This window comes from Camellia sinensis, unplaced genomic scaffold, assembly GCF_055761805.1.
Source record: "Camellia sinensis isolate YWXY unplaced genomic scaffold, ASM5576180v1 Unanchor1, whole genome shotgun sequence".
Taxonomy (NCBI): domain Eukaryota; kingdom Viridiplantae; phylum Streptophyta; class Magnoliopsida; order Ericales; family Theaceae; genus Camellia; species Camellia sinensis.
In genome coordinates this window covers 7,932,933-7,956,358 of record NW_028128987.1, presented here as the reverse complement: position 1 = coordinate 7,956,358, position 23,426 = coordinate 7,932,933, and the positions used below count along the sequence as shown (strand labels likewise).

Below are 23,426 nucleotides of genomic sequence, written 5' to 3'. Positions count from 1 at the left end.
AGTAAAAACTAAATTTAGGCTATAAAGGCTATTTGGTTAGTCACATTAAAAAGATTCATATTTCTATTTATTATACTAACCCACATCAATCTAGGTCCGTTCCTTTTCCTAATATTTCCCTTTGCTGTCATTATATCACATATCTTCACTATTGTTTCCGTTAGTCTCCATTGTATATGACCAAACCATCTTAATCTATTATCTCTTAGATTATGTTCTATCGGTGCTACTCCTACCCATTTACAAATATACTTATTCTTAACTTTGTCTTTTCTAATCTTGCCACACATCCAACTTACTATCCTAATTTTAGTAACACTTATCTTATTTATATGTTGTTTCTTAGTTGCCTAAAATTTTGTCCCATACAATATCATTAGTCTAATAGCCATTTTGTACAACTTTTCTCTTGATATAGTGGGTACTCGTTTATTGCACAGTACTTTAGATGCACTCCTCTACTTAAGTCACCTCGTCTTAATTCTATGGATTACATTTTCTCCAACCTCCCCAATAATCCGTCTTAAATAACGAAAATCACAGAGTTTGCCTCTTTTAACAAAATAAATCTTGAATTTTTAATCTTGTCAATTTAAACTTAAACTTTTGATTAGTTTTTAATATAAGCTATTTGCCTATTTTCATTAAGGGTTGTTTTGGGTATGACTTACAAGTTAATTTTTTTTTTTTGTTTATTACAAAAATACGTGTAAAAAAATAAAAAAGGTGATATAATCTAAGGCCTCGTTTGGGCACAAATTATTTTAGTAGTTTTTTTGGCTTTTTACTAAAAGATGTGCAGAAAAATAGAGAGAGTGATGTGACAACTTATAGTAACTTTTTGGCTTTTTGACTAAAATTGAAGGTTGCCAAATGAGGCCTAAGGCTTCATTTGGGAATATGCTATTTTAGTAACTTTTTGACTTTTTACGAAATGATGTGCAGAAAAGTAGAGAGAGTGATGTGATAACTTAGGGTTCGTTTGGGATGTGGGTTGGCTTTTTGATTATTTTAGACTGGGGTTAAAAACCCCGTTTGGTATAGGTTTTTTGGCTTTTTTGAGAGAAAAAAATGAAATGCTTATAGATTAGATGTGATATTTTGTTCTATTTGGCTAAAATAACTTATTTTGTCATATATGACTATTTTAGCCCAAATGGGCATCCTAGACGGTGCTACTGACTTTTTGATTAAAATAGAAGGTTGTCAAATGAGACCTAAATAAGCCAATAATTTGACTTTTTTAGTTCATCCCAAAAGTGACCTAAGTAAATGTAACCAATTTTTTTTTTAATCATTAAATTCAATAAAAAAGAATATTTTAGATATATTATGCACACCTTTAGCCTCTGTTTGGAAAGATGGCTTGGGTTGGGTTTGACGCTATTTTAGCCACAAAATGACAAAATAGGCTTTTAGTCCAATAAGATAAAACATCACATCTAACCCATAATCATTATATTCTTTCTCTCACAAAAAGTCAAAAAAGTCAAAAAATTCTTCCTAAACGAAATTTTTTAGCCCTAGGCTAAAATAGCAAAAAAAGGGGTGATTTGGAAAGATGGTAAAAAGTTAGCTTTTGACTTTTTACCAATTTTTTTGATTTTTTTGGAAAGTGATTTGGAAAGTTGGTAAAAAACTGCTTTTGACTTTTTTAGTTAATATTTATTTATGATGTCACATCACAATAAAATGACCAAACTACCCCACCAAATTTAGAAAATTTATATTTTCACTCATGTATAACCCCAAATAATATAAAGGGTATAATTGTAATTTTATATGTAGCTTTTTTTCACCTTGCCAAATGACTTTTTGCTAAAAAAGTCAATGTAACTTTTTTGGAACCAAATTGCAAACACAGCTTTTTACCATGTTGCCAAAAGACCACAAAGTCAAAAAGCCAATCCATTTCCCAAACGAATCCTTAGTGGGTGTTTGGGAAGTGAGTTTTTATGTAGGTTTTTTTAGTTGTAGGATATTATTGGAGAAATTTGTTTTTGTTTTTGGGAAGATAGTTGAGTTTTTTTGTGGTTTTATGTGATATTTGTGAGAGAAAAAGTGAAATGATTATGGAGTTAGATGTAATATTTTGTTTGGATATGTTTTTTTTTTTATTTTGCAAAAAGTTTGTCTTTTTGTGATAAAAAAAAAAAACACGAGTCCCAAACTTCCCAAATGCCACCTAATAATTAAAATACTTTTGCTCTTTCACTTGGTTTCGTTTGGCATAAAAAGCCTAGGCTAAAATAGTCACAAAAAGACAAAATAAATTAAAAAGTTAATAAGACAAAACATAACATCTAAATCATAATTATTTTATTTTTTTCTCATAAAAGTAAAAAAAACAAAAAAATTTATCCTAAACAAAACTTTTTTAGTCTCAGAGTTAAAAAGTCAAAAAAGTAAAAAAGTCAATTCACATTCCAAACGAAGACTTTATTTAACAAAAAATTAGTTGATGATATAGATTAAAAATAAATTAAGAGATCAGATTTAAATTGATAAAAAAAAATTTAAGATTTATTTTATTATAATAATTAAATTTTAATTTTTTTATAATAATAATGTTTGGGTGTAGAAAAATAAAAAAATGACTAAAAAAAAACAGTAGTGAAACAACACGGAACGCAAGGCAACACCTGGCAGCGACGATGGACCGAAAGCTTGCCGAGGAAGAACAAACCTTGACCCCTCTCTCTCTCTCTCTCTCTCTCTCTCTCTCGTCAATCAAATTCCCCGCATTCACAGCCAAAAGGTGAAAACGGGAAAGCAAAGTAATAATCACTTACAAATTGCAATCTTTACCTAATCTACTAGTCTAATCCTTCAAAGCAAAATTTGTCTAGAGTGAGAGAGAGAGAGAGAGAATTGGCAGCTCTACCCTCTGTTGGGTGCTTCTCTTTCTTCTCCTCACGTGTCCATTCCGAAAACCCTAGTTTCCCAAATCAAGCTAGCAATCTTACCGTCATATATCTGCGAGCTCAATGGTTGATTTGGAGGACCCTTCTGGTTGAAATGTTTGGCTCTTTTGGGAGCACTTTCAACTGGGTTGATTACAGTTTTAATGTCTTGGTTCCAGTTTTGGTATTAGCGTGTCAAAATGTCGATATCCCGAGCTCACAACGAGGTATGTTCTCCTTTACTTTTTCTGTATTAGCTCCTCCGTTTGGTTGCTGAGAAAAGAAAGCAGAGAATTTTGAATCTTTCTACTTGGAAATCTGAGAATTCACGATTGAAGTTTCCCTCTTTGTTTGCATTTTGTCATTAACCAATTGAAATGTACTGTCAGCATCGTCTTTTGGAGAGAGAAATCAAACTACTTTAGAGTATGTACAATTGCCTATATATAGGTGTTGTTTGATGAAACTAAAAATTTTTCAGTACTGAAGACTTAATGCCGAATTGTTTAGTTTGAAAAGTTGTTTGGTATTTTCTAAAATTTGAGTGCTTGATTTAATCAAGTTGTTCTACATGTAAAAGAAGTTGAGATTTGAAATTTATTAATTTTTTCTTACACTTTATATTTGTGGTGGTGGGCTAGTGGTAGCCACATGGTGATAGTGGTGGTGTGGTAGTGGCCGCGAAAGTGGTTGTTTGGTGGTGGAGATGCCGATGGTGGTAGGGTGGTGGTGTTTGTGTGAAGTAGGATAGAGTTGGCAAAGATGGTGGTTGTGCTGGTAGTGGAGTGATGGCGACAATGGTGGTTGTGTGGTAGTTGTGGTAATTGAGTAGAGATGGTGTGGTGGTCGTGTTTGTGACAATGTCGTGATGGCAGAGGTACATGTGTAGCGCTGACAATGGCGGCGGTAGTGGAGTGATAGTGGTGGTGGCAACAGGGATGTTGGTTATGTGGTGGTGATGCTATGATAGTGGCAAGTTAAGAAGCACGGACACTTCTTAGTCAGACACCGACACTCTTCAAAACGTGTTCTATTTATTTATTTGATTTTTTTTTTAAAGACCCTCGATACTCTTTGGACACATGTATCTATCATTTAAACGCCCGTGTCTATCGATTAGACATAGGTGAAACTAATTATAAGTTTGAACAAAACAACTTAAGATACAATAATAAAACAAAACTATATAAATTTATAGGAATTAGTGTCATATTGCATTTTTTATTATCTTTGAATGGTATATTGATATGTATATAACATACAACAGATAAATAAAAAAAACAACGCCCAATTAGTGCGCATTAATATGTGTTTGGGAGGAAATTATATATTTCATGCGTGTCCTCCACGTGTTGAGTCTTGTATGTTTTGAAAATTGACGTGTCGGCGTGTCTGTGTTGTGTCGTGTGTCCGTGTCCATGCTTCTTAGGTGGTGACAGTAGTAGTGATATGGTGGGTAGCTGGCAACAGTGGTAGTGGAGGTGGAGGGTGGTGGTAGACTGGTAGTGGTAGTAGACTGATAGTGTTGTGGTAGCATCGGTACATCTCAAAGATGGTATAACCATGAGAGGTTGAACACATGCTTTTTTGGATCAACAACAGACAAAAATTTTATTAAAATAGAAAAGAAAAGAAATAGTACAAAAGGAGGACAAGAAGTCCTCAAAAGCAGAAAAATAAAATTCTAAGAGACACACACGGACTTCCAATCACTTGAGATCAAGAAAAGCGGAATTCCCCTAAATGGAGAAGCCAATGATGCCCAAAAAGATGCCAAGAATATGATTTTCTCCCACAATGAGAAGACATCAACACTTCTATCCTCAAAGATCCTCGCATCTCTTTCCAGCCATATGACCCATAAAAATGCAAAAACTGCACAAGGCCCCAGCACCCTCGCTTTTTTATTTGAGCCCAAAAATTGGAAATCGGTAAACAACATGGAACTAGATGATTCGGGAGCCACCCAAGCAATGCCACCCAATGAGAAAAACTGTTGCCACAATCTCCTTGCCACTGGACAATGTAAAAAAAGATGGTCCAAAGTCTTCCCCTCGCCCTTACACATAATGCACCATTGAGGAAAAAGATAATGATTAGGCCTTCTCTTTTGAAGAACATGGTTGGTCAAAATGCTTCCATGAACCAAAGATCATATAAAAAACTTCATTTTGAGAGGTGCAAAAGACTTCCAGATTCTTTTGTGAAAGGGAAAGAACGGTGCACTTGAATTTTCAATGATTTTATCAAAAACAGATTTGCATGAAAAGACACTGGACGAATACAAGAGCCAAACTTGTTTGTCACTCGAGGAAGAGTTCAAAGACAAATGATCAATACGAGATAACAAGGATGCTAACTCACAAACTTCCCTATCAGTGAGATGTATAGAGAATCTGAAATTCCATGCTACTGGAGCCAAACTAAAACATGCTAATGATGCAATGGAGGAATCATGGGAATTTGCAACTCTATAAAGACCTGAAAAGTCCCTAGCAAAAGAGGAATTTCCAACCCAAATGTCCTCCCAAAACCGAGTCTTCTCCCCATTTTCAACCCTCATAGAAAGGAAACTAGAAAAAAGGGGGAAAATATGAGATATTGACTTCCAAGGAGCTCGACAATTACCCCTCAAAACCACATGAGCAGACCTATCAAAATATTGAACCCCATACTTGCTCTTAACAATACAATGCCATAATGAATCACTCTCCAATAGAAATCTCCATAGCGACTTTCCTAGAAGAGCAAGATTTCTTGCTTCAATGTTGCCTATTGCGAGCCCCTCCTTATCCCTAGATAGAGAAACAGTCTCCCATCTAGCCAATTGCATCTTCCTACCCTCATCCTTTCCTTCCCATAAGAAATCCCTCATTAAACCTCTATTGATTTTGCTATCCTCACCGGAATCTTAAAAAGGGATAAAAAATAAATGGGAATGCCACTTAGGACAGATTGAATCAATGCGTACCTTCCCCCTTTCGAAAGCAAAGCTCTCTTCCAACCTTCAAGCTCTTCCCTATCTTTGCCACCACTAGCGACCAAAAGGATTCACTCCTAGGATTACCCCCAAGAGGAAGCCCCAAATATTTCATGGGAAGCTTCTCGATGGAACACCCCAAAATAGCAGCCAAACTGTGAACATGACTCTGTTGCAAATTAATGCCCACAATACTACTCTTGCTTAGATTAACCTTAAGACCTGAAACATCCTCAAACATTTGTAAGAGCGATAAAATGCACCTCATCTTACTTTCCTCCCTTGACAAAAAAAAAAACGTAGTGTCATTTGCAAATTGGAGATGGGAAACACAAACTCTGGCTCTATTTGGTTTAGTTTTAGAATTATGATTTGAGTATGGAGTTGTGATTTAAGTATGTAGTTGTGAGTTGAGTTTTGAAAAAAGAAAATTTGTTTGGTTATGAGTTTTGAAAAGAGTTTTTGAATTTTGAATTTTGAATTTTGAAAGAGTTTTGAGTTGTATTTTGATTTTTTTTGGATTTATTTTTGTAAAATATTTAAAAATGTTTAAGAAAATTTTATTTTTAATTTTAAATATATAATTTTTATTTAAATATTTTTATTTTAAATATTTTATTTTATTTTGTAAGTATTTTAATTTTTTTAATATTTTAAACTTAAAATACAATTCTACACTCAAATCGTAACCAAACACATAACTCAAAACTTAATTCAAAAATTATTTTCAAAACTCATAATCAACACATAACTCAAAACGCAATTCAAAAACTCTTTTCAAAATTCTATTAAAAAAAAATTCAAAAAAATATTTTTTATTTTGTCCTTTAAAATTATTTTTTATTTTATATTTTTTTTTGAATTTTTTTTCAAAAAATATTTTGTTTATTTTTATTTTTCAAGAAATATATATATATATATATTTTTTTTTTTCAAAAAATATTTTTTGTTATTTTTTTAAGTATTGACCAAATAATTTGTTGTGATTTAGATATATATGACGATCCAAATTTTTTTAAAATTTAAAAAATTAAATATTTAAAATACTAAAAATTTAAATATTTAAAAATATATTTATAAAATAAAATATTTAAAATAAAAAAAAATTTAAAATTTAAAATAAAAAAATAAAATTTTTAAATATTTAAAATGTTTAAAAAAATATAGTACACAAATGTATGAAATATTGTGCACATAAATATTTAAACTGTAAAATATTTACCCTAAAAAAATAAAGTTAAGAAAATTTTTAAATACTAAAAAAAATTAAATTCAAAAAATTTCAAAATATAACTCAAAACTCGTTTCAAAACTCATAACTAAACAAATTTTCTCTTTTCAAAACTCATAACTCAAAACACGACTTCACACTCAAATTATGATTCTAAAAGTAAGTTTAAAAACCAAAATAAAAAATATTTTTTTGAATTTTTTTCTTAAAGAAAAATAGAGTTTTGAAAAGAGTTTGGTTTTGAGTTTTGAAAAGAGTTTTGAATTGAGTTTTGAGTTGTATGCTTGATTATGGGTTTTGAAAATAGTTTTTGAATTGAGTTTGATATGTTTTTGAGTTGTGTGCTTGGTTATGAGTTTTGAAATTTTTTGATTGGAATCACAATTCCAAAAGAGAACCAAACACAAGCTATATCTCTCCCTACCATGAAGTTGTCCACTAGATGTAAATCTTTCGCCCTATCAATCAACGTACCTAACACATCCGCCACTAGGATAAAAAGGAAAGGAGATAAAGGATCATCCTGGCTTAAACTCCTTGTAGCCTTAAAAGAATTCCCAGGTTTCCCATTCACGATAACTGACATATTACAAGTTGACATTCAACACTCAACACTCAACATTCAAATTAGAGTAAGAAGGATGTGATTTAGAACTTTAGTCTTATTTTTAACGGGTGCTTAAAATTTTGAATGATATGAATTACGGTTATCAAATGAACTTATTTTATTTTCAATGAATATGTTCAGTTTAAAGCGATGAATTGAGTTATCAAATAACACCTTAACCTTTCTTTGCTCCGATCTATTTATTTTTTGGTTGAAGGAGGAGTTTTGTGGATCAGTTCTTTTGTTGGTTGATTTTATAGGAGAATTACATTTTTCGGAGAGCATAAAGTGGTGTGTTTTATTTATTTATTTATTGTTATTTTGATGTATAGGGGTGATGTCCCTTGGTGTCCATTTATTCTATTGCCATACCTATAAAAAAAGGGGACACTAAATCCTCCATTAATTAGAACCTACCACCCAAGAAGGTTTACTCTGCCATGGGATGGTATACCATTACCGATGTAGGACGAATAGGGACAGCACTGGATTTTCAAAACAGAGGTTATTTGATGGCCTAAACAGTGAGTAATTTATGGTTTCAAGAGTAAATTGAAGGCTAATGGGTAGGGGAAGGGATTAGGGTTGATTTGAGGGTGATTGGATGGAGTTTTGAGGTTGAAAAATGCACTTTTAGAGGGCTGTAAATAGTAATCCGAGAATAGTAAATTGAAACATAAAAGAAGAAGAAAGGAGAAGAAGAAGATAGGTCTAGGCATCACACCTAGATTTCATAGGCATCACACCTAGGGTTTGATTGCTTTACACAATCCATAAAGAAGCTTCAAAGCTCTTTAACTTTTTATAAAATATCAACTCTATTGAATTATAAACATTTCATGGCTTTATATAGGACTAAGAGACTTCCTAAACTGATTAGAACTAAAATAGGAAACTATCAAAATATCTTTGACTTCCAAAATTAATTTAAGACTAAATAAGAAACAAAAACAAAGACTAATTAAATAACTTGACTCACAAAACGACTCATGGGCGGCCCCTACAGCCCATGTAGGCAAATATAAAATTACCAAAATACCCCTCACCTAAAAATCCTAGAAACATAAAAATAATCATAAAATAAAGTTATAATAATATTAGAAAGATGATTATGTATAGTTCCTATCAATTTCTCTTTGAAACCATTCCAATTCCCAAATATCGCCGCTTCTTTAAATTTACTCTTCTTTGAGTTTCTTATATTCCGCATCAATTACTTTATCTTATTAAATTTGGGGGCAAACTCTTTAAAGAACACAGTAATTTCTTTGAAATTGAATTAACCAATTTTGTTGCCAAATAATCAAGGAAAATTAAACTAACCTGAACCATAATTGCAAAAGAACTTGTATATTTATTGAATTCTTGAAATTGCATTTAGCATCGAATTATGTTTACCGAAGTTTGGTATTTAAGATAATATTGAAAAGCAATTTGTGACACATTTTTTATTTTATTTTTATTTTGTTTTCCTCAGTTGACTTCTTATTCCCCACTTTAATTCTCACACTTTTCTTTCTATAATAAAGTTTTATTTTGCTTATAAAAAAAAAAAAATTTGTTTGAGAAATTTTATACTTCTGGATGCCAGTTTTATTAAGTCTCAGTTTTTAGACATGCTTTTAAAAATTTAGCGTATAATGTCCATCCATACAGTAGTTTTCTCAAAGTTCAATTTATTTCATGACTTGAAATGCAAATTACAATTCTCAAAATTGAAAAGAATTAGGCCAAATTCTGTAATTTTCAGCTGAAATTTTAAAAAAATTTTAATGGGTCGAAAAGCAAGCACTTCTTTTTTATGTAGGTTCAAAATAACATAGAACATAGGGGAAACACAGGTTTTCTCTGTGAATCAGGATACAAATGAAAAGGCCAAAGGATTTTTAACTTCAGGAAATTCATTGGAGACTCCATTGAACTTGTGGAAGTTCAGAGCACATATAGTTCTGTTCCACAGCCCTTGGAATGTAAGTTGTATGTTGAAGGCTTTTACTGAAACCCACCAATGCTTGTGTTACCTGCTTGAATATGTCTGTTCAATTCAATTCTATCCTCCTATGCTTACTTTGGAAAATAGTTTTGCTTAACACTAGTCAGGTATTTGTTCATGATTTTGACCTTCTGAGATAATTGACAATTTGACAGGTTATCAAGAGCGGGCCACTTTTCACAACATCCAAAGGTCATCTCTCATTTTTTTCTTTTGTAACTTTTTTCACTTATTGTTGGGGTCAACTTTTTCATATGATGCTAGAGTAATCATTATTTTATTTTATGCATTTACAACCATGGCTCATGCTTAGATACACTGCCTTCACATTGTAGTACTTTGGTTTATAGAAAGGCCTTACTTACTGCATTGGTTGAAATTAAGTATAAATTTACTCACCTGTCCTAAATAAACAACAAATTAAGACTAACTTTTTCGTGTGATGCTATGCTAATTGTTATTTTATTTCATGTATTTACACACATGGCCCATGCTTAGTATTTGAGTACATAGAAATGGCTTTCTTACCACATTGATTGAAATTATGAATCAATTGAAATTAAGAATACATTTTCTCATCTATTCAAAAGAAACAATATACACACATTTTTGGTAAACATTTGTGTATCATTGCATTAAAACTTAAGTATATGTAAATTTTTTTGTTTGCATTTACTCCAGTACTTGCTATTGTTATGCTCCATTGCTGGGATGAGCTGTAGACTGAAAAAAAACAAATGGCATCTCTTGGAAGTTGCTTGAGGACTTCTTCTGGGAATTGAAGTCCAATTTCAAAAGCCTGATGTTGATTGCCTTCTCATGCATGTCACTGGCTCTTAAATCTGTTATTCGGTTCTTCATGTAACAAAATTTTTTACAAGTAGATTGATTCACATGTTTTGGTAGCATGCTAGTTCATGTTAGTCTGCCAGTTTTGTTATCTGTCTAGGTCAGTGCTATATTTTGCTTACAATTACTAATTTACTAGGTTGTCTACTTGTGAGTAAAGGTGGTCTAGGTTTTGGTCATTTGATCTCGAGAACTGTTGCCCTCCTTGGAGAATTGATGTTGGAGAGTATAATTGAACAGAGTTTCCTCCGATATTTAAAGTAAAAATGACATTTTAAACAATATTTGGTTTCTAGAGCACAAACTGGTAGAGACATTCTTGTGAGAAATGAGTGTCACTTGGAAGTTGAGTTCTACTTGCGATCATAGGTAGCCATGCCATTTATTTTAGGCATAGCCAAAATTGTAGGCTTAATTTGTTGATTTTGATATTCTTAGGCTTAATTGAGAGTTTTATTCTTTCGTTCTTTTTATTTATTTCTTGTTTTGGGTTTACCTGTACATATTAGGTGTGATGCATGGGATTCCACACGTGGTTTTTTTTCAGTATGTTGGAATGTTGGTATTATTTTTCTTTTTCTTGATAAGCAACAAAAAAAGATTGTATCAGAGCACGTATCAAGGGGGCATCGAGAAAGAAAAAAAATAAAATAAAAAGAAAAAGTATAGAAAAAAAGTCAAATTACTTGTATCAAAAGGTCAAAATAACCCACACCCAACTATGAAAATACATTAATAAAGTGCCATCTTGACAAAAGGTTCTTTTTCAGAAATGGATTTCCATTTAGCCCCGCCAACTTTGCCAATAACCTTAACTGAAATGACATCCGGGTGCTCTTACTTACTCTACTTTCTCCTGAAATTTTCCATAAAGATAAGAAACCTCACTTTTCCCACATTCCCACCTGAGCTTCCATCAGTAACCTTAACATCACTTTTGCACGCTTGATCCCCTCTTCAAATGACTGTCATAGCTTATTGAGCATGAAACGTTTGACAGCTCCCTATCCTTCCTAGAGGACAATAAACTGTTAGCATATTATATTATTATCTGAGCTTTTTTTTTGGTTTGTAATTATTCTATGCCCTCAGGGCTCGACTTGTAATTGTCTCATCTTGTAAACCCTAATCTTCATTTATAAATAGGGGATGATATTCTATCAAACCCTAAGCTGGTTACTCAAGCTTCATGGTATCAGAGTAGAACCTCTAGAGTTTCAGCTCACCCTCGTTGGTAGACCTCTACACCAACGACACTCTAGGGTTCGAAGCTTACCTGGGTGGATCATCTGCTGAGTCGATCTTCAGCTCGTCGATCTTTACTTCGTCTTCATCACTCAGTCGCCGTTGTCACTCAGCCGCCTTCCTCTGTCGATCGTCACTCAGCCGCCTTCCTCAGTAGATCTCCTCAGCTCGTCTTCCTCACATCGTCGATCTCCTTCATCTTCGTTCGTCTGGTATACTCTCATCTCTGGTATACAACATACCTCATCTCTGTTTGGTATATATGTCGTGTATACACATGTATAAATAAATAACCTATATGCCTGTATCCGTACCAATACCTATATAAATAAATAAATAATTACTCAAAAAAAAAAAAAAAGAAAAAAAAGAAAAGGGAAGAAAACTTTATGGTTTCTTAATTTTGTTATGCCTTTATAGTGGTCATTGTGCCTATTCTTTTACCACCACCTTCCGGGTTTGTGATTGCCACTAGTTTTGTTGCGGGTTCGGTAGTATTGTATCCATGGCAGATTCCACCAGTGTGTCCCCTACTTCTCAAACACCGAGGAGTGAGAGTCTCATTATACCTACTACCATGACTGAGAACCCCAACCCTAGTTTGAAAATCACCACCTCTCTATTTAATGGTCAGAACTACCTAGCATGGTCTCAAAGTTTGACTATATTTTTGAAGAGTCGAGGGAAGATAGGGTATGTTGATGGCAGGATACAGGCACCTAGTACCACTGACTCGGGTTATGACCAATGGGAGATTACCAACTCTTTGATTATGGGTTGGCTTATTCATTCGATGGTTCCTGAAATTGGTGAGGGCTACTTGTCTATAGAGACTGCCCAGGATGTTTGGGATGCTGTGGTTGCCACCTATTCCCGCAAAGGGAATTTCTCACAAGCTTTTGAGTTGCGCCGCTCTATTGAGAGCTCACTTCAGGGGGAGCAGACTGTTCTTCAGTATTTCACTTTCCTCACCAATGGCTGGAAACGTCTTGACCACCTGGAAGACTATAAGCCCGTTTGCCTTGCTGATTCTGTCGGGTACAAGAAGTTCATCGCACGGGAACGGGTCTTTAAATTTCTGACAGGCCTAAATATGGAGTATGATCCAGTTAGGGGTCGAGTTCTGGGTATGGACACTCTTCCTTCATTTCAGGAGGCATTTGCCTATGTACAGAATGAGGAGAGTCGCCAGTCTACTATGATGTCCCCTGTCTCTACTAACCGCTCAGCATTACTGTCTACTCCTTGAGATGGCCTCAGCCTGACTCCCATCCCTCCGTCTGCTGCTAAGGAGTCTGTATTTTGTGATTATTGCAAGAAGCCGCGGCATACTCGTGAGACATGTTTGAAGCTTCATGGGACTCCATCCGGGGGTCGAGGTGATCGGTTTGGTTCTCGAGGAGGTCGGTCAGGCCAGTCTAGAGGACGTGGTTCCTATTCCCGGGCTCATCAGTCTAGTGCCGTTAATACACTTGATTCTAATTCTGCTTCTGTTGGCCAAGCTTCTGATACTGAGCTGGAGGATGCTTTGCGCCAATTGTTGGACCGTCGGTCTTCTACTGCTCTCAGTGCAGCTTCCTTGTCCTTTGCCCGCTCAGGTAACTTAGCCTCTTCTCCTTGTGTTTTCCTGTGTCATAAGTCTTTGCCTTAGATTATTGATTCCGGTGCCTCCGATCATATGTCTGGCTCCTTTGATCTTTTCTCTGTCTATAAGCCCTCTTCAGGTCAGGACAAAGTCAGGATTGCAGATGGTACTGTTTCTTCTATTTCTGGAAAAGGTTTAGTCCACGTCACTCCTACCATACATCTATCTTCCGTTCTCCATGTTCCCAATTTTTCTGTTAATCTGTTAGTCTTGAGTCGTCTTACCCAGGATTTGAATTGTAGTGTGACGTTTTTCCCTGATCATTGTCTTTTTCAGGACCTTGTCACGAGGAGGACAATTGGCAGTGGTAGTGCAGAAAATGGTCTCTACTTCTTGGATTAACCGAACAAACTTGCTTATTCTTCCACCATGTCTTCTACTACCCCCGCTGATTTATGGCTGTGGCATTGGCGTCTTGGGCATCCTTCCTTTTATTTACTTAAGCATTTATTTCCATCTGGTTTCGCAAATCATCATGTGTCTGACTTTCTTTGTGAGTCTTGTCAACTTGGAAAACAACACAGAGTTTCTTTTGCTCCCAGTTTGAATAAAAGTTTAGTTCCTTTTTGATTAATATATTCTGATGTTTGGGGTCCCTCTCGTGTTATGTCTGTGAAAGGTCATCGATGGTTTGTTACATTTATTGATGATTTTTCTCGTGCTACTTGGGTGTATTTCATGAAAGATAAGAGTGAGGTTTTCTCTGTATTTCGCAATTTTCATAAGATGATTTGTACTCAGTTTGGGGCCACTGTCAAACTATTTCATTCTGATAATGGCGGGGAATACATAAATTCTGGGTTAGGACAATATTTCTCTTCTCATGGCATTATTCATCAGACCTCTTGCACCAATACCTCTCAACAAAATGGGGTGGCGGAACGCAAGAATCGGCATCTTCTTGACATGGCTCGGTGCATGTGTTTTTCTATGAGTGTGCCTCGGCCCTATTGGGGCGATGCTGTTCTCACCGTTGCCCATCTTATTAATCGTCTCCCTACCCAGGTCTTGCAAAACCAAGCTCCTCTTCACGTCCTCCTAGGTTCTCAGTCCTTGTTTTCTACTCCTCCCAAAATTTTTGGTTATGTTTGTTTTGTTCATAATCACTCTCCTTCTCGTGGTAAGTTGGACCCTCGCTCCCTCAAGTGTGTTTTCCTTGGTTACTCTCCTACTCAAAGGGGGTATAAATGTTACCACCCTTCTTATTGTAAGTGGTTTGTGTCCATGGATGTTACTTTCTTTGAGTCCCAGTCCTATTTCTTGTCCTTTCCGGTGTCACCGTCCTCATTTCCGGGGGAGCCTTGGTGTGAAGTGAGTCCTGTGTGAAGTGAGCCGGGGGACCCAGTTGTTCTTGCACCATCCTCTTCTACGGTGCTTCCTACGGTGGAACCAGTTGTTCTTGCACCATCCTCTTCTACGGTGCTTCCTACGGTGGAACCAGTTGTTCTTGCACCACCCTCTTCTACTGGGACTATAGAACCCAATGTCACCAAGGATCAGGATGGGCATGTTTATGTCCGGGACATAGATAGATAACAAGTTAACTGGATACAAGGGACCACCTCTGCTCCTCCACTCCCATCTCCTGCTTCTGATGAGAGTCTAGGTAACTTTGAATCTCTTGAGTCCATTGATCTTGATGTTCCTATTGCCAAGAGGAAGGGTGTGAGATCTTGTACTCAACATCCTATCTCACAGTTTGTGTCCTACTCTCATTTGTCATCCTCATATAGAGCGTTTGTGTCCAATATTTCCTCTGTTAGCATTCCTAACCATTTTCAGGATGCTCTTGCTACCTCTGAGTGGAAACTAGCCATGATTGAGGAAATGAAAGCACTTAGGAAGAATGACACTTGGGAATTGACTGAGTTACCTATGGGCAAACGACCCGTGGGATGTAAATGGGTATATACTGTGAAACACAAAGCAGATGGGTCTATTGAGCATTACAAGGCAAGACTTCTGGCAAAAGGGTTTATTTAGACATATGGCATTGATTATCAAGAGACCTTCGCACCCGTGGCTAAGATGAATTCAGTCAGAGTACTTCTCTCTCTAGTAGCTAATCTAGATTGGCCGCTTTATCAGTTTGATGTCAAGAATGCCTTTCTCCATGGTGACCTCGAAGAAGAGGTATATATGGACATTCCTCCTGGTTTTGAGGATCATCAGACAAAAGGCAAAGTATGCAAGCTTCGGAAGTCATTATATGGTCTCAAACAGTTTCCAAGGGCTTGGTTTGAGAGATTCACTCAGGCTATGTTTAAATATGGCTTCAAACAGAGTCAGACAGATCACACCTTGTTTGTGAAACATTCCTCACGTGGTAAGACTACAACACTTATTATTTATGTAGATGACATAGTTCTTATAGGCAATGATAGTGGGGAAATACCTCTGTTGAAGAAATATTTAGCTAATGAGTTTGAAATCAAAGACTTGGGAAGCTTGAAGTATTTTCTGGGAATTGAAGTTGCTCGCTCTAAGGATGGGATATTTATCTCACAGAGAAAATATGTGCTTGACCTATTGAAGGAAACTAGGATGCTTGGCTACAAGGCACATGCCACTCCACTGGAACCCAATCAGAAATTGGGGGATGATGAAGGAGGAGAAGCTGTTGATAGGGGGAGCTATCAGTGATTAGTGGGTAAGCTCATTTACCTATCTCACTCCCGTCCTGATATTGCTGTTGCTGTCAGTGTGGTTAGTCAGTTTATGCATGCTCATCATATTCACTTTGAGGCTGTCATGAGAATCTTGAGGTACTTGAAATCTGCTCCTGGTAAGGGTCTTTATTTTTCAAAGTATGATCATCTTCGTGTGGAAGCCTATACAGATGCTGACTGGGCTGGATCAGTAACTGATAGGAGATCGACTTCAGGATATTGCACCTTTGTTGGAGGCAACTTAGTTACTTGGAGGAGTAAGAAACAGAATGTGGTTGCCAGGTCAAGTGCAGAAGCTGAGTTTAGAGCTATAGCACAAGGTGTGTGTGAACTTTTATGGATCAAGTTATTGTTGAGTGATCTAGGTATTGATCAGACGGACTCCATGCGGTTATACTGTGATAATAAGGCCGCCATCAACATCGCTCACAATCCAGTTCAGCATGACAGGACAAAACATGTTGAGATTAATCGCCACTTCATTAAGAAGAAACTCACTAGTGGTACCATTTGTACTCCTTTTGTCCAGTCTGGTGAACAACTTGCTGACATTCTCACTAAGGGGGTTGGGAACAAACCATTTCATGACATATTAGGCAAGCTGGGTATGAGAGATATCTTCGCACCAGCTTGAGGGGGAGTGTTAGCATATTACATTATTATTTGAGCTTTTTTTTTAGTTTGTAATTATTCTATGCCCTCAGGGCTCGACTTGTAATTGCCTCATCTTGTAAACCCTAATCTTCATTTATAAATAGGGGATGATATTCTATCAAACCCTAAGCTGGTTACTCAAGCTTCATAAACCCCTACTCTTCTTCTTTGTAACCTTCTGCCTCTTACTAATCTTGCCGCTAACTGAACCAATAGCCTTATCTCCACCAGCTAACTCCAGCAGCTGCGCCACTAAGTCATGAGGGTAGCAATAGTATATATTTTTGTAAAATTTTTTGAACATCCTACACATCACTTGTCACCTCCCAATTTTTTTTGCACACCTCGGTGCCAATTTGTCACTTTGGAAAAAAGAAAATTTGAACACCATGAGTTGTTGGTTTGAGCTCACTTCATTAAAATTTTGGACAACCTTTTTGTTTGAGCCAACTTCATTAAAATTTTGAACAACCATTTTATCTCTAGCCCACTCCATTTCAAAAAAAAAAAAAAAAAAGGTTTTGCTTTCTCTCTAACTTCCAAACCTGACTCTATCTTTTCTAATTTTTGAATGTTTACTAAGCTTAGTACATTGACCAAGAGTACATGCATCTCACTAGAAGATTAGAGGCTTGATATTGTCCACCTATGTGCTCCTTGTATTTGTTTGAGGTCTTTCTTATGTTTGTTGGGTTTGTTGGATATTTGTGGTTGTGTGGTGTCTAGGGCTGCAAATGAACCAAATTGTTCATGAACAAGCTCGGCTCGGCTCGGCTCGGCTCGGCTTGTTAAGGGCTCGGCTCGGCTCGTCTAGTAAACAAGTTGAGCTCAAGCTCAACTATTAGGCTCATTTTGTAAATCTCGAGCTCGCATAAGCTCGGCTCGTTTACCTTTATTTAAATTATATAATAAATATATTATTTATATATCAAATAATATATAAATATATATAAATAATAATATAAATACATTATTTATATATTAAATAATATAAATAATATTTTTTATTTAAATAATATAAATAATATTAAAAAAAAATTATTGAGCTAAGCCGAGCCGAGCTCGAGTTTTATTAATGTTAACGAGCCGAGCCGAGCTTGAGCCCAGTTTCTTATCGAGCCGAGCTCGAGCTCAATAAACTAGCTCGATAAGTAAACGAGCCGAGCTCGAGCTCGGCAAAGCTCGGCTCGGTTCGGTTCATTTGCAGCCCCTAGTGGTGTCATAGTTGAATGTTTAGTTTGATGTAATTCTCGTAATATTCATAAGGAAAGCTCTATTCATATATAAAATTTATACAAAAAAATCTCAAAAATGATGGGGCAATGTCATTTTTGTAAATATAACTCTCTTCGTAGGTGTTTTGTTTTAAAATGAAATATTCATAGTGAGCCACATCATTCTGTGCAAAAATTCTGTATAGATTTTCTGTTTGTACTATATTTGTAATTTATCATCTATTGATTGACCAAAAAAATGTCTACCTTGACAAAAAGTTTTTGAGTCGCCACTGGCTAACTCAATTGCCTTTGTGACAACATGTTTAATTTGATTATGACAAAGGAGTTCAAAGCTGGATCAATGACAAACTCGGGTTTTGAAGTTGGATTGTCATTGAATTAAGGCTTCGAAACTGTCGGTGACAAATAAGGCACTGTTTGATTTGAAAAAGCTTTGAGTCGTGTGCCGGGCCAGGTTGGGTTCCGAGATAGGGTTGTAACCAACTCTGATATGAGTGCAACTGTGATCTGATCAAGTGGTTTGGAAATTGGATTGCAATGAAAACTCTGGAATTGCGAAGGAGAACAATGCAATTGTGAAGAATGTGAATACTGTAAAAGTTCCTGACAACTTAGATTTTCAGCAATCTTGCTCTGATACCATGTTAACAATTATAGAAGAGTGCGAAAATTGTAGATTATTCTTTTAACATCACCAAACTTAAGTACATTGTTTTTGTAAAATAAATAGAAAGTAGAAAAGCAAAACTCTAATAATTCCTCAAGATTAAAATACCCCTATAGTAAAAATAAATAACCAAAAATACATTTCCCAGCCCCACTACTACTCATCAATTTTCTACACTAAGAAAATGATGAGACTGATTATTTATTGTTCTATTAAATTTGTTCTAATCTGTCAAACTTTACATTTGTAATATGAATTAGTCCTTGTTCTGCTTCTGCAGGGTTAGGTTGGAAATATTGGAAAAAACGTTGGGTTATACTCACACGCATTTCATTAGTGTTTTTCAAAAATGATCCTGTAAGTACAACTCCATTCTTTTTATTTTATTTTGAACTACATTAATGTGGAATGCCATTCCTTTATTGTTCTTTTATGTTACTTTTGCCATAGTTTTATGTTCGCATTGTTGAAGAAATGCCACTTGGCCCTAGTAGCAATCAGCATTGTTGCCACATCTATTCAATCATATCACCACCAACACAACCACTACTACCGCCACCGTCGCCGTCACCGTCGCCGTCACCGTCACCATCACCAACACCACTATTGCACCACCCCTGCCACCACCACCACCACCACCACACAACAACCATTGCTATTGCTACCACCACTACCACAAGGCCGCCCTTGTACCTCTACCATCAGGTTGCCACTGCTACCACTACATACCACAACTACTCTGTTACGACCACTTTTGTCATTATCACCATAACCACAACCAACCACCATCGCCGCCATCACTCCACTACCACCACCTTTGCCAACTCTATCGTACCTCACATAACCAATACCCTACTACAACCTCTATGCACCACTGCCGCCACCGTCATTGCCACCACTATCTTACCACCACACAACCATTGTCACTTTCTGCCAGCTCCCACACTCCACCACAGCACCACCACCCTACCACCACCACAGATATAATGAGTATAAGCGAATTATTTCTAAAATTAATAAAGTCCAAATTCCAGCTTCTTTACAGATCAAACAACTTGATTAATTCAACAATTATATTTCAGTAGATACCAAATGACTTTTTTGATTAAAAATTTAGCACGTAGTTTCCACTATTTAATTTTCAATATTCAGATTTCAAACTTCAGTTTTATCAAACAGTACCTAATTTTATGTTTCAATCTATGAATCCCCTGGGCACTCATCGCTGACCCTATGCATGCGTACAAGTCCAGATGATGTATTTTATGGGATAGACACTAATTATTCTTCTTTTCATGCAGAGCACACTTCCCCAGAGAGGCGGTGAAGTAAATCTAATTTTGGGTGGTATTGACTTGGACAATTCAGGAAGGTATAAATGATTTCTTCTACTCTTTGAAAAATACTAGTAAACATGGCTTATTTTGTTTTAAGGCCAACCTCATTGTTTTTATTTTCTTATTGCAGTGTTGTTGTTAGAGAAGATAAAAGGCTTTTAACTATATTGTTTCCTGATACATATGATGGACGGGGTGAACGGGCATTTACCCTCAAGGTGCTTCATTGACTTACTGCTCTCTCTCTCTCTCTCTCCCCCTCTCTCCTTCCTGAGTGCAAGGTGCAATTTGCTGTCTTACTTTTAAAACTTATTGTACCCAGGAGTCTTAAACTTTACGGCCTTCTCTTTTACTTTTCTTAATTCAGGCAGAGACATCCAAGGCCTTGTATGATTGGAAGACTGCTCTAGAGCATGCTCTTTCACAAGCTCCAAGTGCTACCTTTGTGATGGAATACAAAGGAATCATCCGTAACAATGTTAATGATACAATTGAAGGGTCTTTCCATCAATGTTTGTACATCATTATCTTTGCACTATAACTTTTTTTTGGTCATTTTCTTCAATTGGTTATGTGTAAGATCTATTTTATGTTCTTTTTGTTTTGGTCAGAATATATTGTTTATGTAGAGTACTGAAAATTTACTTCCATTCATACTAAATTTCTCTAGATTTTGAATATTTCAACCAGGGAGCAGGGACGGAGCCAATTAAGGCCCAGGAGGGCCCCTCCTCAACTTTTTGAAAATTACACTTAAGTCTAAGAATTTAAAAGTATCTTTTAATTTACCCCCTTTAAAATTATACATATCCTTCAAATTTGTTAAATTTTTAGCCCATTTCTTTTATACTTTTCAAGAAAACCCTACAATTTATCTATTTAAATTTGTATTGTATGCTCAAATAAATTATGTTGTTAATAAGATCATTTATCAAGTTAAAATTATGGAGATTTTGTTAAACAATGGATTGGTTGTTTGAATTATTAAGTTAAACTTTTTTCCCATTGTTCTTCCAACAAACTTGATACACCATTGACATAGATTGATTCTTTATTTGCTTCACAAGGAAATCTTAAAAAAATCTCTTTTATTATATGTATTTATTTGCAATTGATATTTTTATTATTGTACTCCTATTGGTTGATAGTTTTTTAGACTTAAAATGTTACATTAGTTTGTTGATTAATCAAAAAAAATAATAATAAAAAAATGTTACATTAGTTTGTTGTAGCAATGTGTATTCTGTTGTAATAGTTTCAAAATATTAATATTGATTTATTTATTATTTTACGAAACCAAAACAAACTAAATCAATCTGACCCAATATTTATCTTAATATTGCTCCCCCTTAGCAAAAATCGTGGCTCCACCACTGCCAGGGAGGGAGAAGCGTCCTGCTAAATCTATGGTAGTTGGACGCCCAATTTTGCTAGCTCTGGAAGACATAGATGGAGGCCCATCCTTCCTTGAGAAAGCTCTTCGATATCTGGAGAAGTATGGTAAGTTTAATTTCAATTGTGATTGGGATTCTTTGTTCTAGAATATCATTTTCACCTGCTGAATTCTGTGGATCCTGGAGCATTTTCTGCATCCTACTCTCTGACATTCTTTTCTTGTTAATTCTGATTTTATTTTTGTTTTTTCTGCTTTATTGATTTTTTTTTGGCCCCTGGGGCTCATTTGAATTGGTTAGTGGGTGTGCTCCCCACACACACCGACAATGGTTTGAAATCCCCCAACTAACTTGGTGTGTGGGGATGAGGATCATCGGGGGTTTATCTTGCAAGGGTGGGTCCTAAGGGCCTTGCCTTGGAGGGGTTCCTCACCAGCCCCCCCCAAAAAAAAAAAATAGTGAAGCAGTTGGGTTTTATCACCATTTATTAGTTTTTCAGTTTTATTAATTTTTTTTTTTTGACTTGTTAAATGTCTAGAACTGTGAAGCCTATAAGGAGTTTCCTTCATGGTATGAACCAATTTTGTAGTATTGAAGTTCAAGTGTATTGTGAATGCTTGTCTTTGTTAAATATATATCTTATCGCAATTCTGTGTTACATAGACTCTTCTATTTCCCCCACAATACCCGTGTCCACCGGATATGACATGGATAAGGGTGTGAGATATGTGTCCGACGCTCGCACCCAATTTAGACACTCAGATCCTTTAATTTGTAACAATACATGAAGAAAAAAGAAACTTGCATTTGTTAGTAAAACAATATTTTTAGGCTCCCACGTGAATTAGATATAGAAATTTCATATTTTTTTCTAAATCATATTTAATTTCTAATATATTTCTACATAATTTAAATCATCTCATCCGAGAATATTATATAATATGCAATATATATATGCATATGACGTGTCCCCGTATCCATATCCAATTTTGGATACATACCCCAAGATCCTAAGATTTAAATTTATGAAGGTCTGACGCTTGGATACACACCCGCACCCGACACTCATACCCGAGTCCATGTAACATAGTCGCAATTCTCTCAAAAGCCTTGCTATGAATGGGAAAAAGGGAATCCAGATAATAATATGAGAGATGAAAAAACAGATTCTAGAGGCAAAGTTTATCATTGTATTTACTCTCTTTAATACAATTTCATCTGATTATATCTTGATCTTTCCAACAGGAACTAATGTGGAAGGAATTTTGAGACAGTCTGCAGATGTCGAGGAGATAGATCGCAGAGTTCAAGAATATGAATTAGGTTTCTTTTGCTTTCCTCCAACCAATTACTATAGTTTGTCCTAAAAGTTCTTTTCAGCAAGGTCCAACCCACCCTCATTTCTCTCTTCTCAAGATGAGTAATAATTTTCTTAAGGACGCTTCTTTTTTGCTTGGACATAAGTAGTACAGAGCTCTAGTTCGGCTTATTTTCCCTGTATAGTTTTGCTGTTTTGCTTGTCTGATTTTTCTGAAATCTTGATCCTATATTTTGGGTGATGATTGATGAATCTGTATGACATTGGATTAAGAAGACATTATTGGGTATCAGTTTGGTTTCATTGGAACTTTTCTTTGTCTTTACGTCACTTGCAAGCTGAGTTGTTCTCTTATTTGTTTATAGGCAAGAATGAATTTGCTCCTGATGAGGATGCTCATGTTGTGGGTGACTGTGTTAAGGTACTTTTGGTACTTGCTGCAACTTTTGACTATCAAATTGTTTCATATCTTTAATGTTGTAGACTAGTATTCACTTGAGCTATTTCATCTGCAGCATGTTCTTCGGGAGCTACCTTCACCTCCGGTTCCTGCATCCTATTGCACTGCTTTATTTGAGGCATATAGTAAGTTCATTTGTTGATTATATCCACAAAAAAGATTTGGCTGAGTCATGGCATCACTATAGTTCTTAATAGATCCTAGTCCTCAATCACCTTCATCTGTAACAATTTGTT

The 23,426-nt window shown here is 35.6% G+C and overlaps 1 protein-coding gene across 1 annotated transcript in view; it reads left to right on the top strand.

Moving 5' to 3' along the window:
- Positions 1-2,653: 2,653 nt before the first annotated feature.
- LOC145814067 (rho GTPase-activating protein 7-like) overlaps positions 2,654-23,426 on the top strand; it is a 72,497-nt gene continuing 51,724 nt past the window's right edge. The window contains exons 1-10 of the mRNA XM_082910592.1: positions 2,654-3,130; positions 9,870-9,906; positions 18,962-19,038; positions 19,983-20,053; positions 20,149-20,236; positions 20,386-20,530; positions 21,372-21,518; positions 22,658-22,735; positions 23,096-23,151; positions 23,246-23,315. Coding sequence (XP_082766718.1) covers positions 3,104-3,130; positions 9,870-9,906; positions 18,962-19,038; positions 19,983-20,053; positions 20,149-20,236; positions 20,386-20,530; positions 21,372-21,518; positions 22,658-22,735; positions 23,096-23,151; positions 23,246-23,315 — 796 coding nt within the window. The 5' untranslated portion in view covers positions 2,654-3,103. The remainder of the gene's footprint in view (positions 3,131-9,869; positions 9,907-18,961; positions 19,039-19,982; positions 20,054-20,148; positions 20,237-20,385; positions 20,531-21,371; positions 21,519-22,657; positions 22,736-23,095; positions 23,152-23,245; positions 23,316-23,426) is intronic.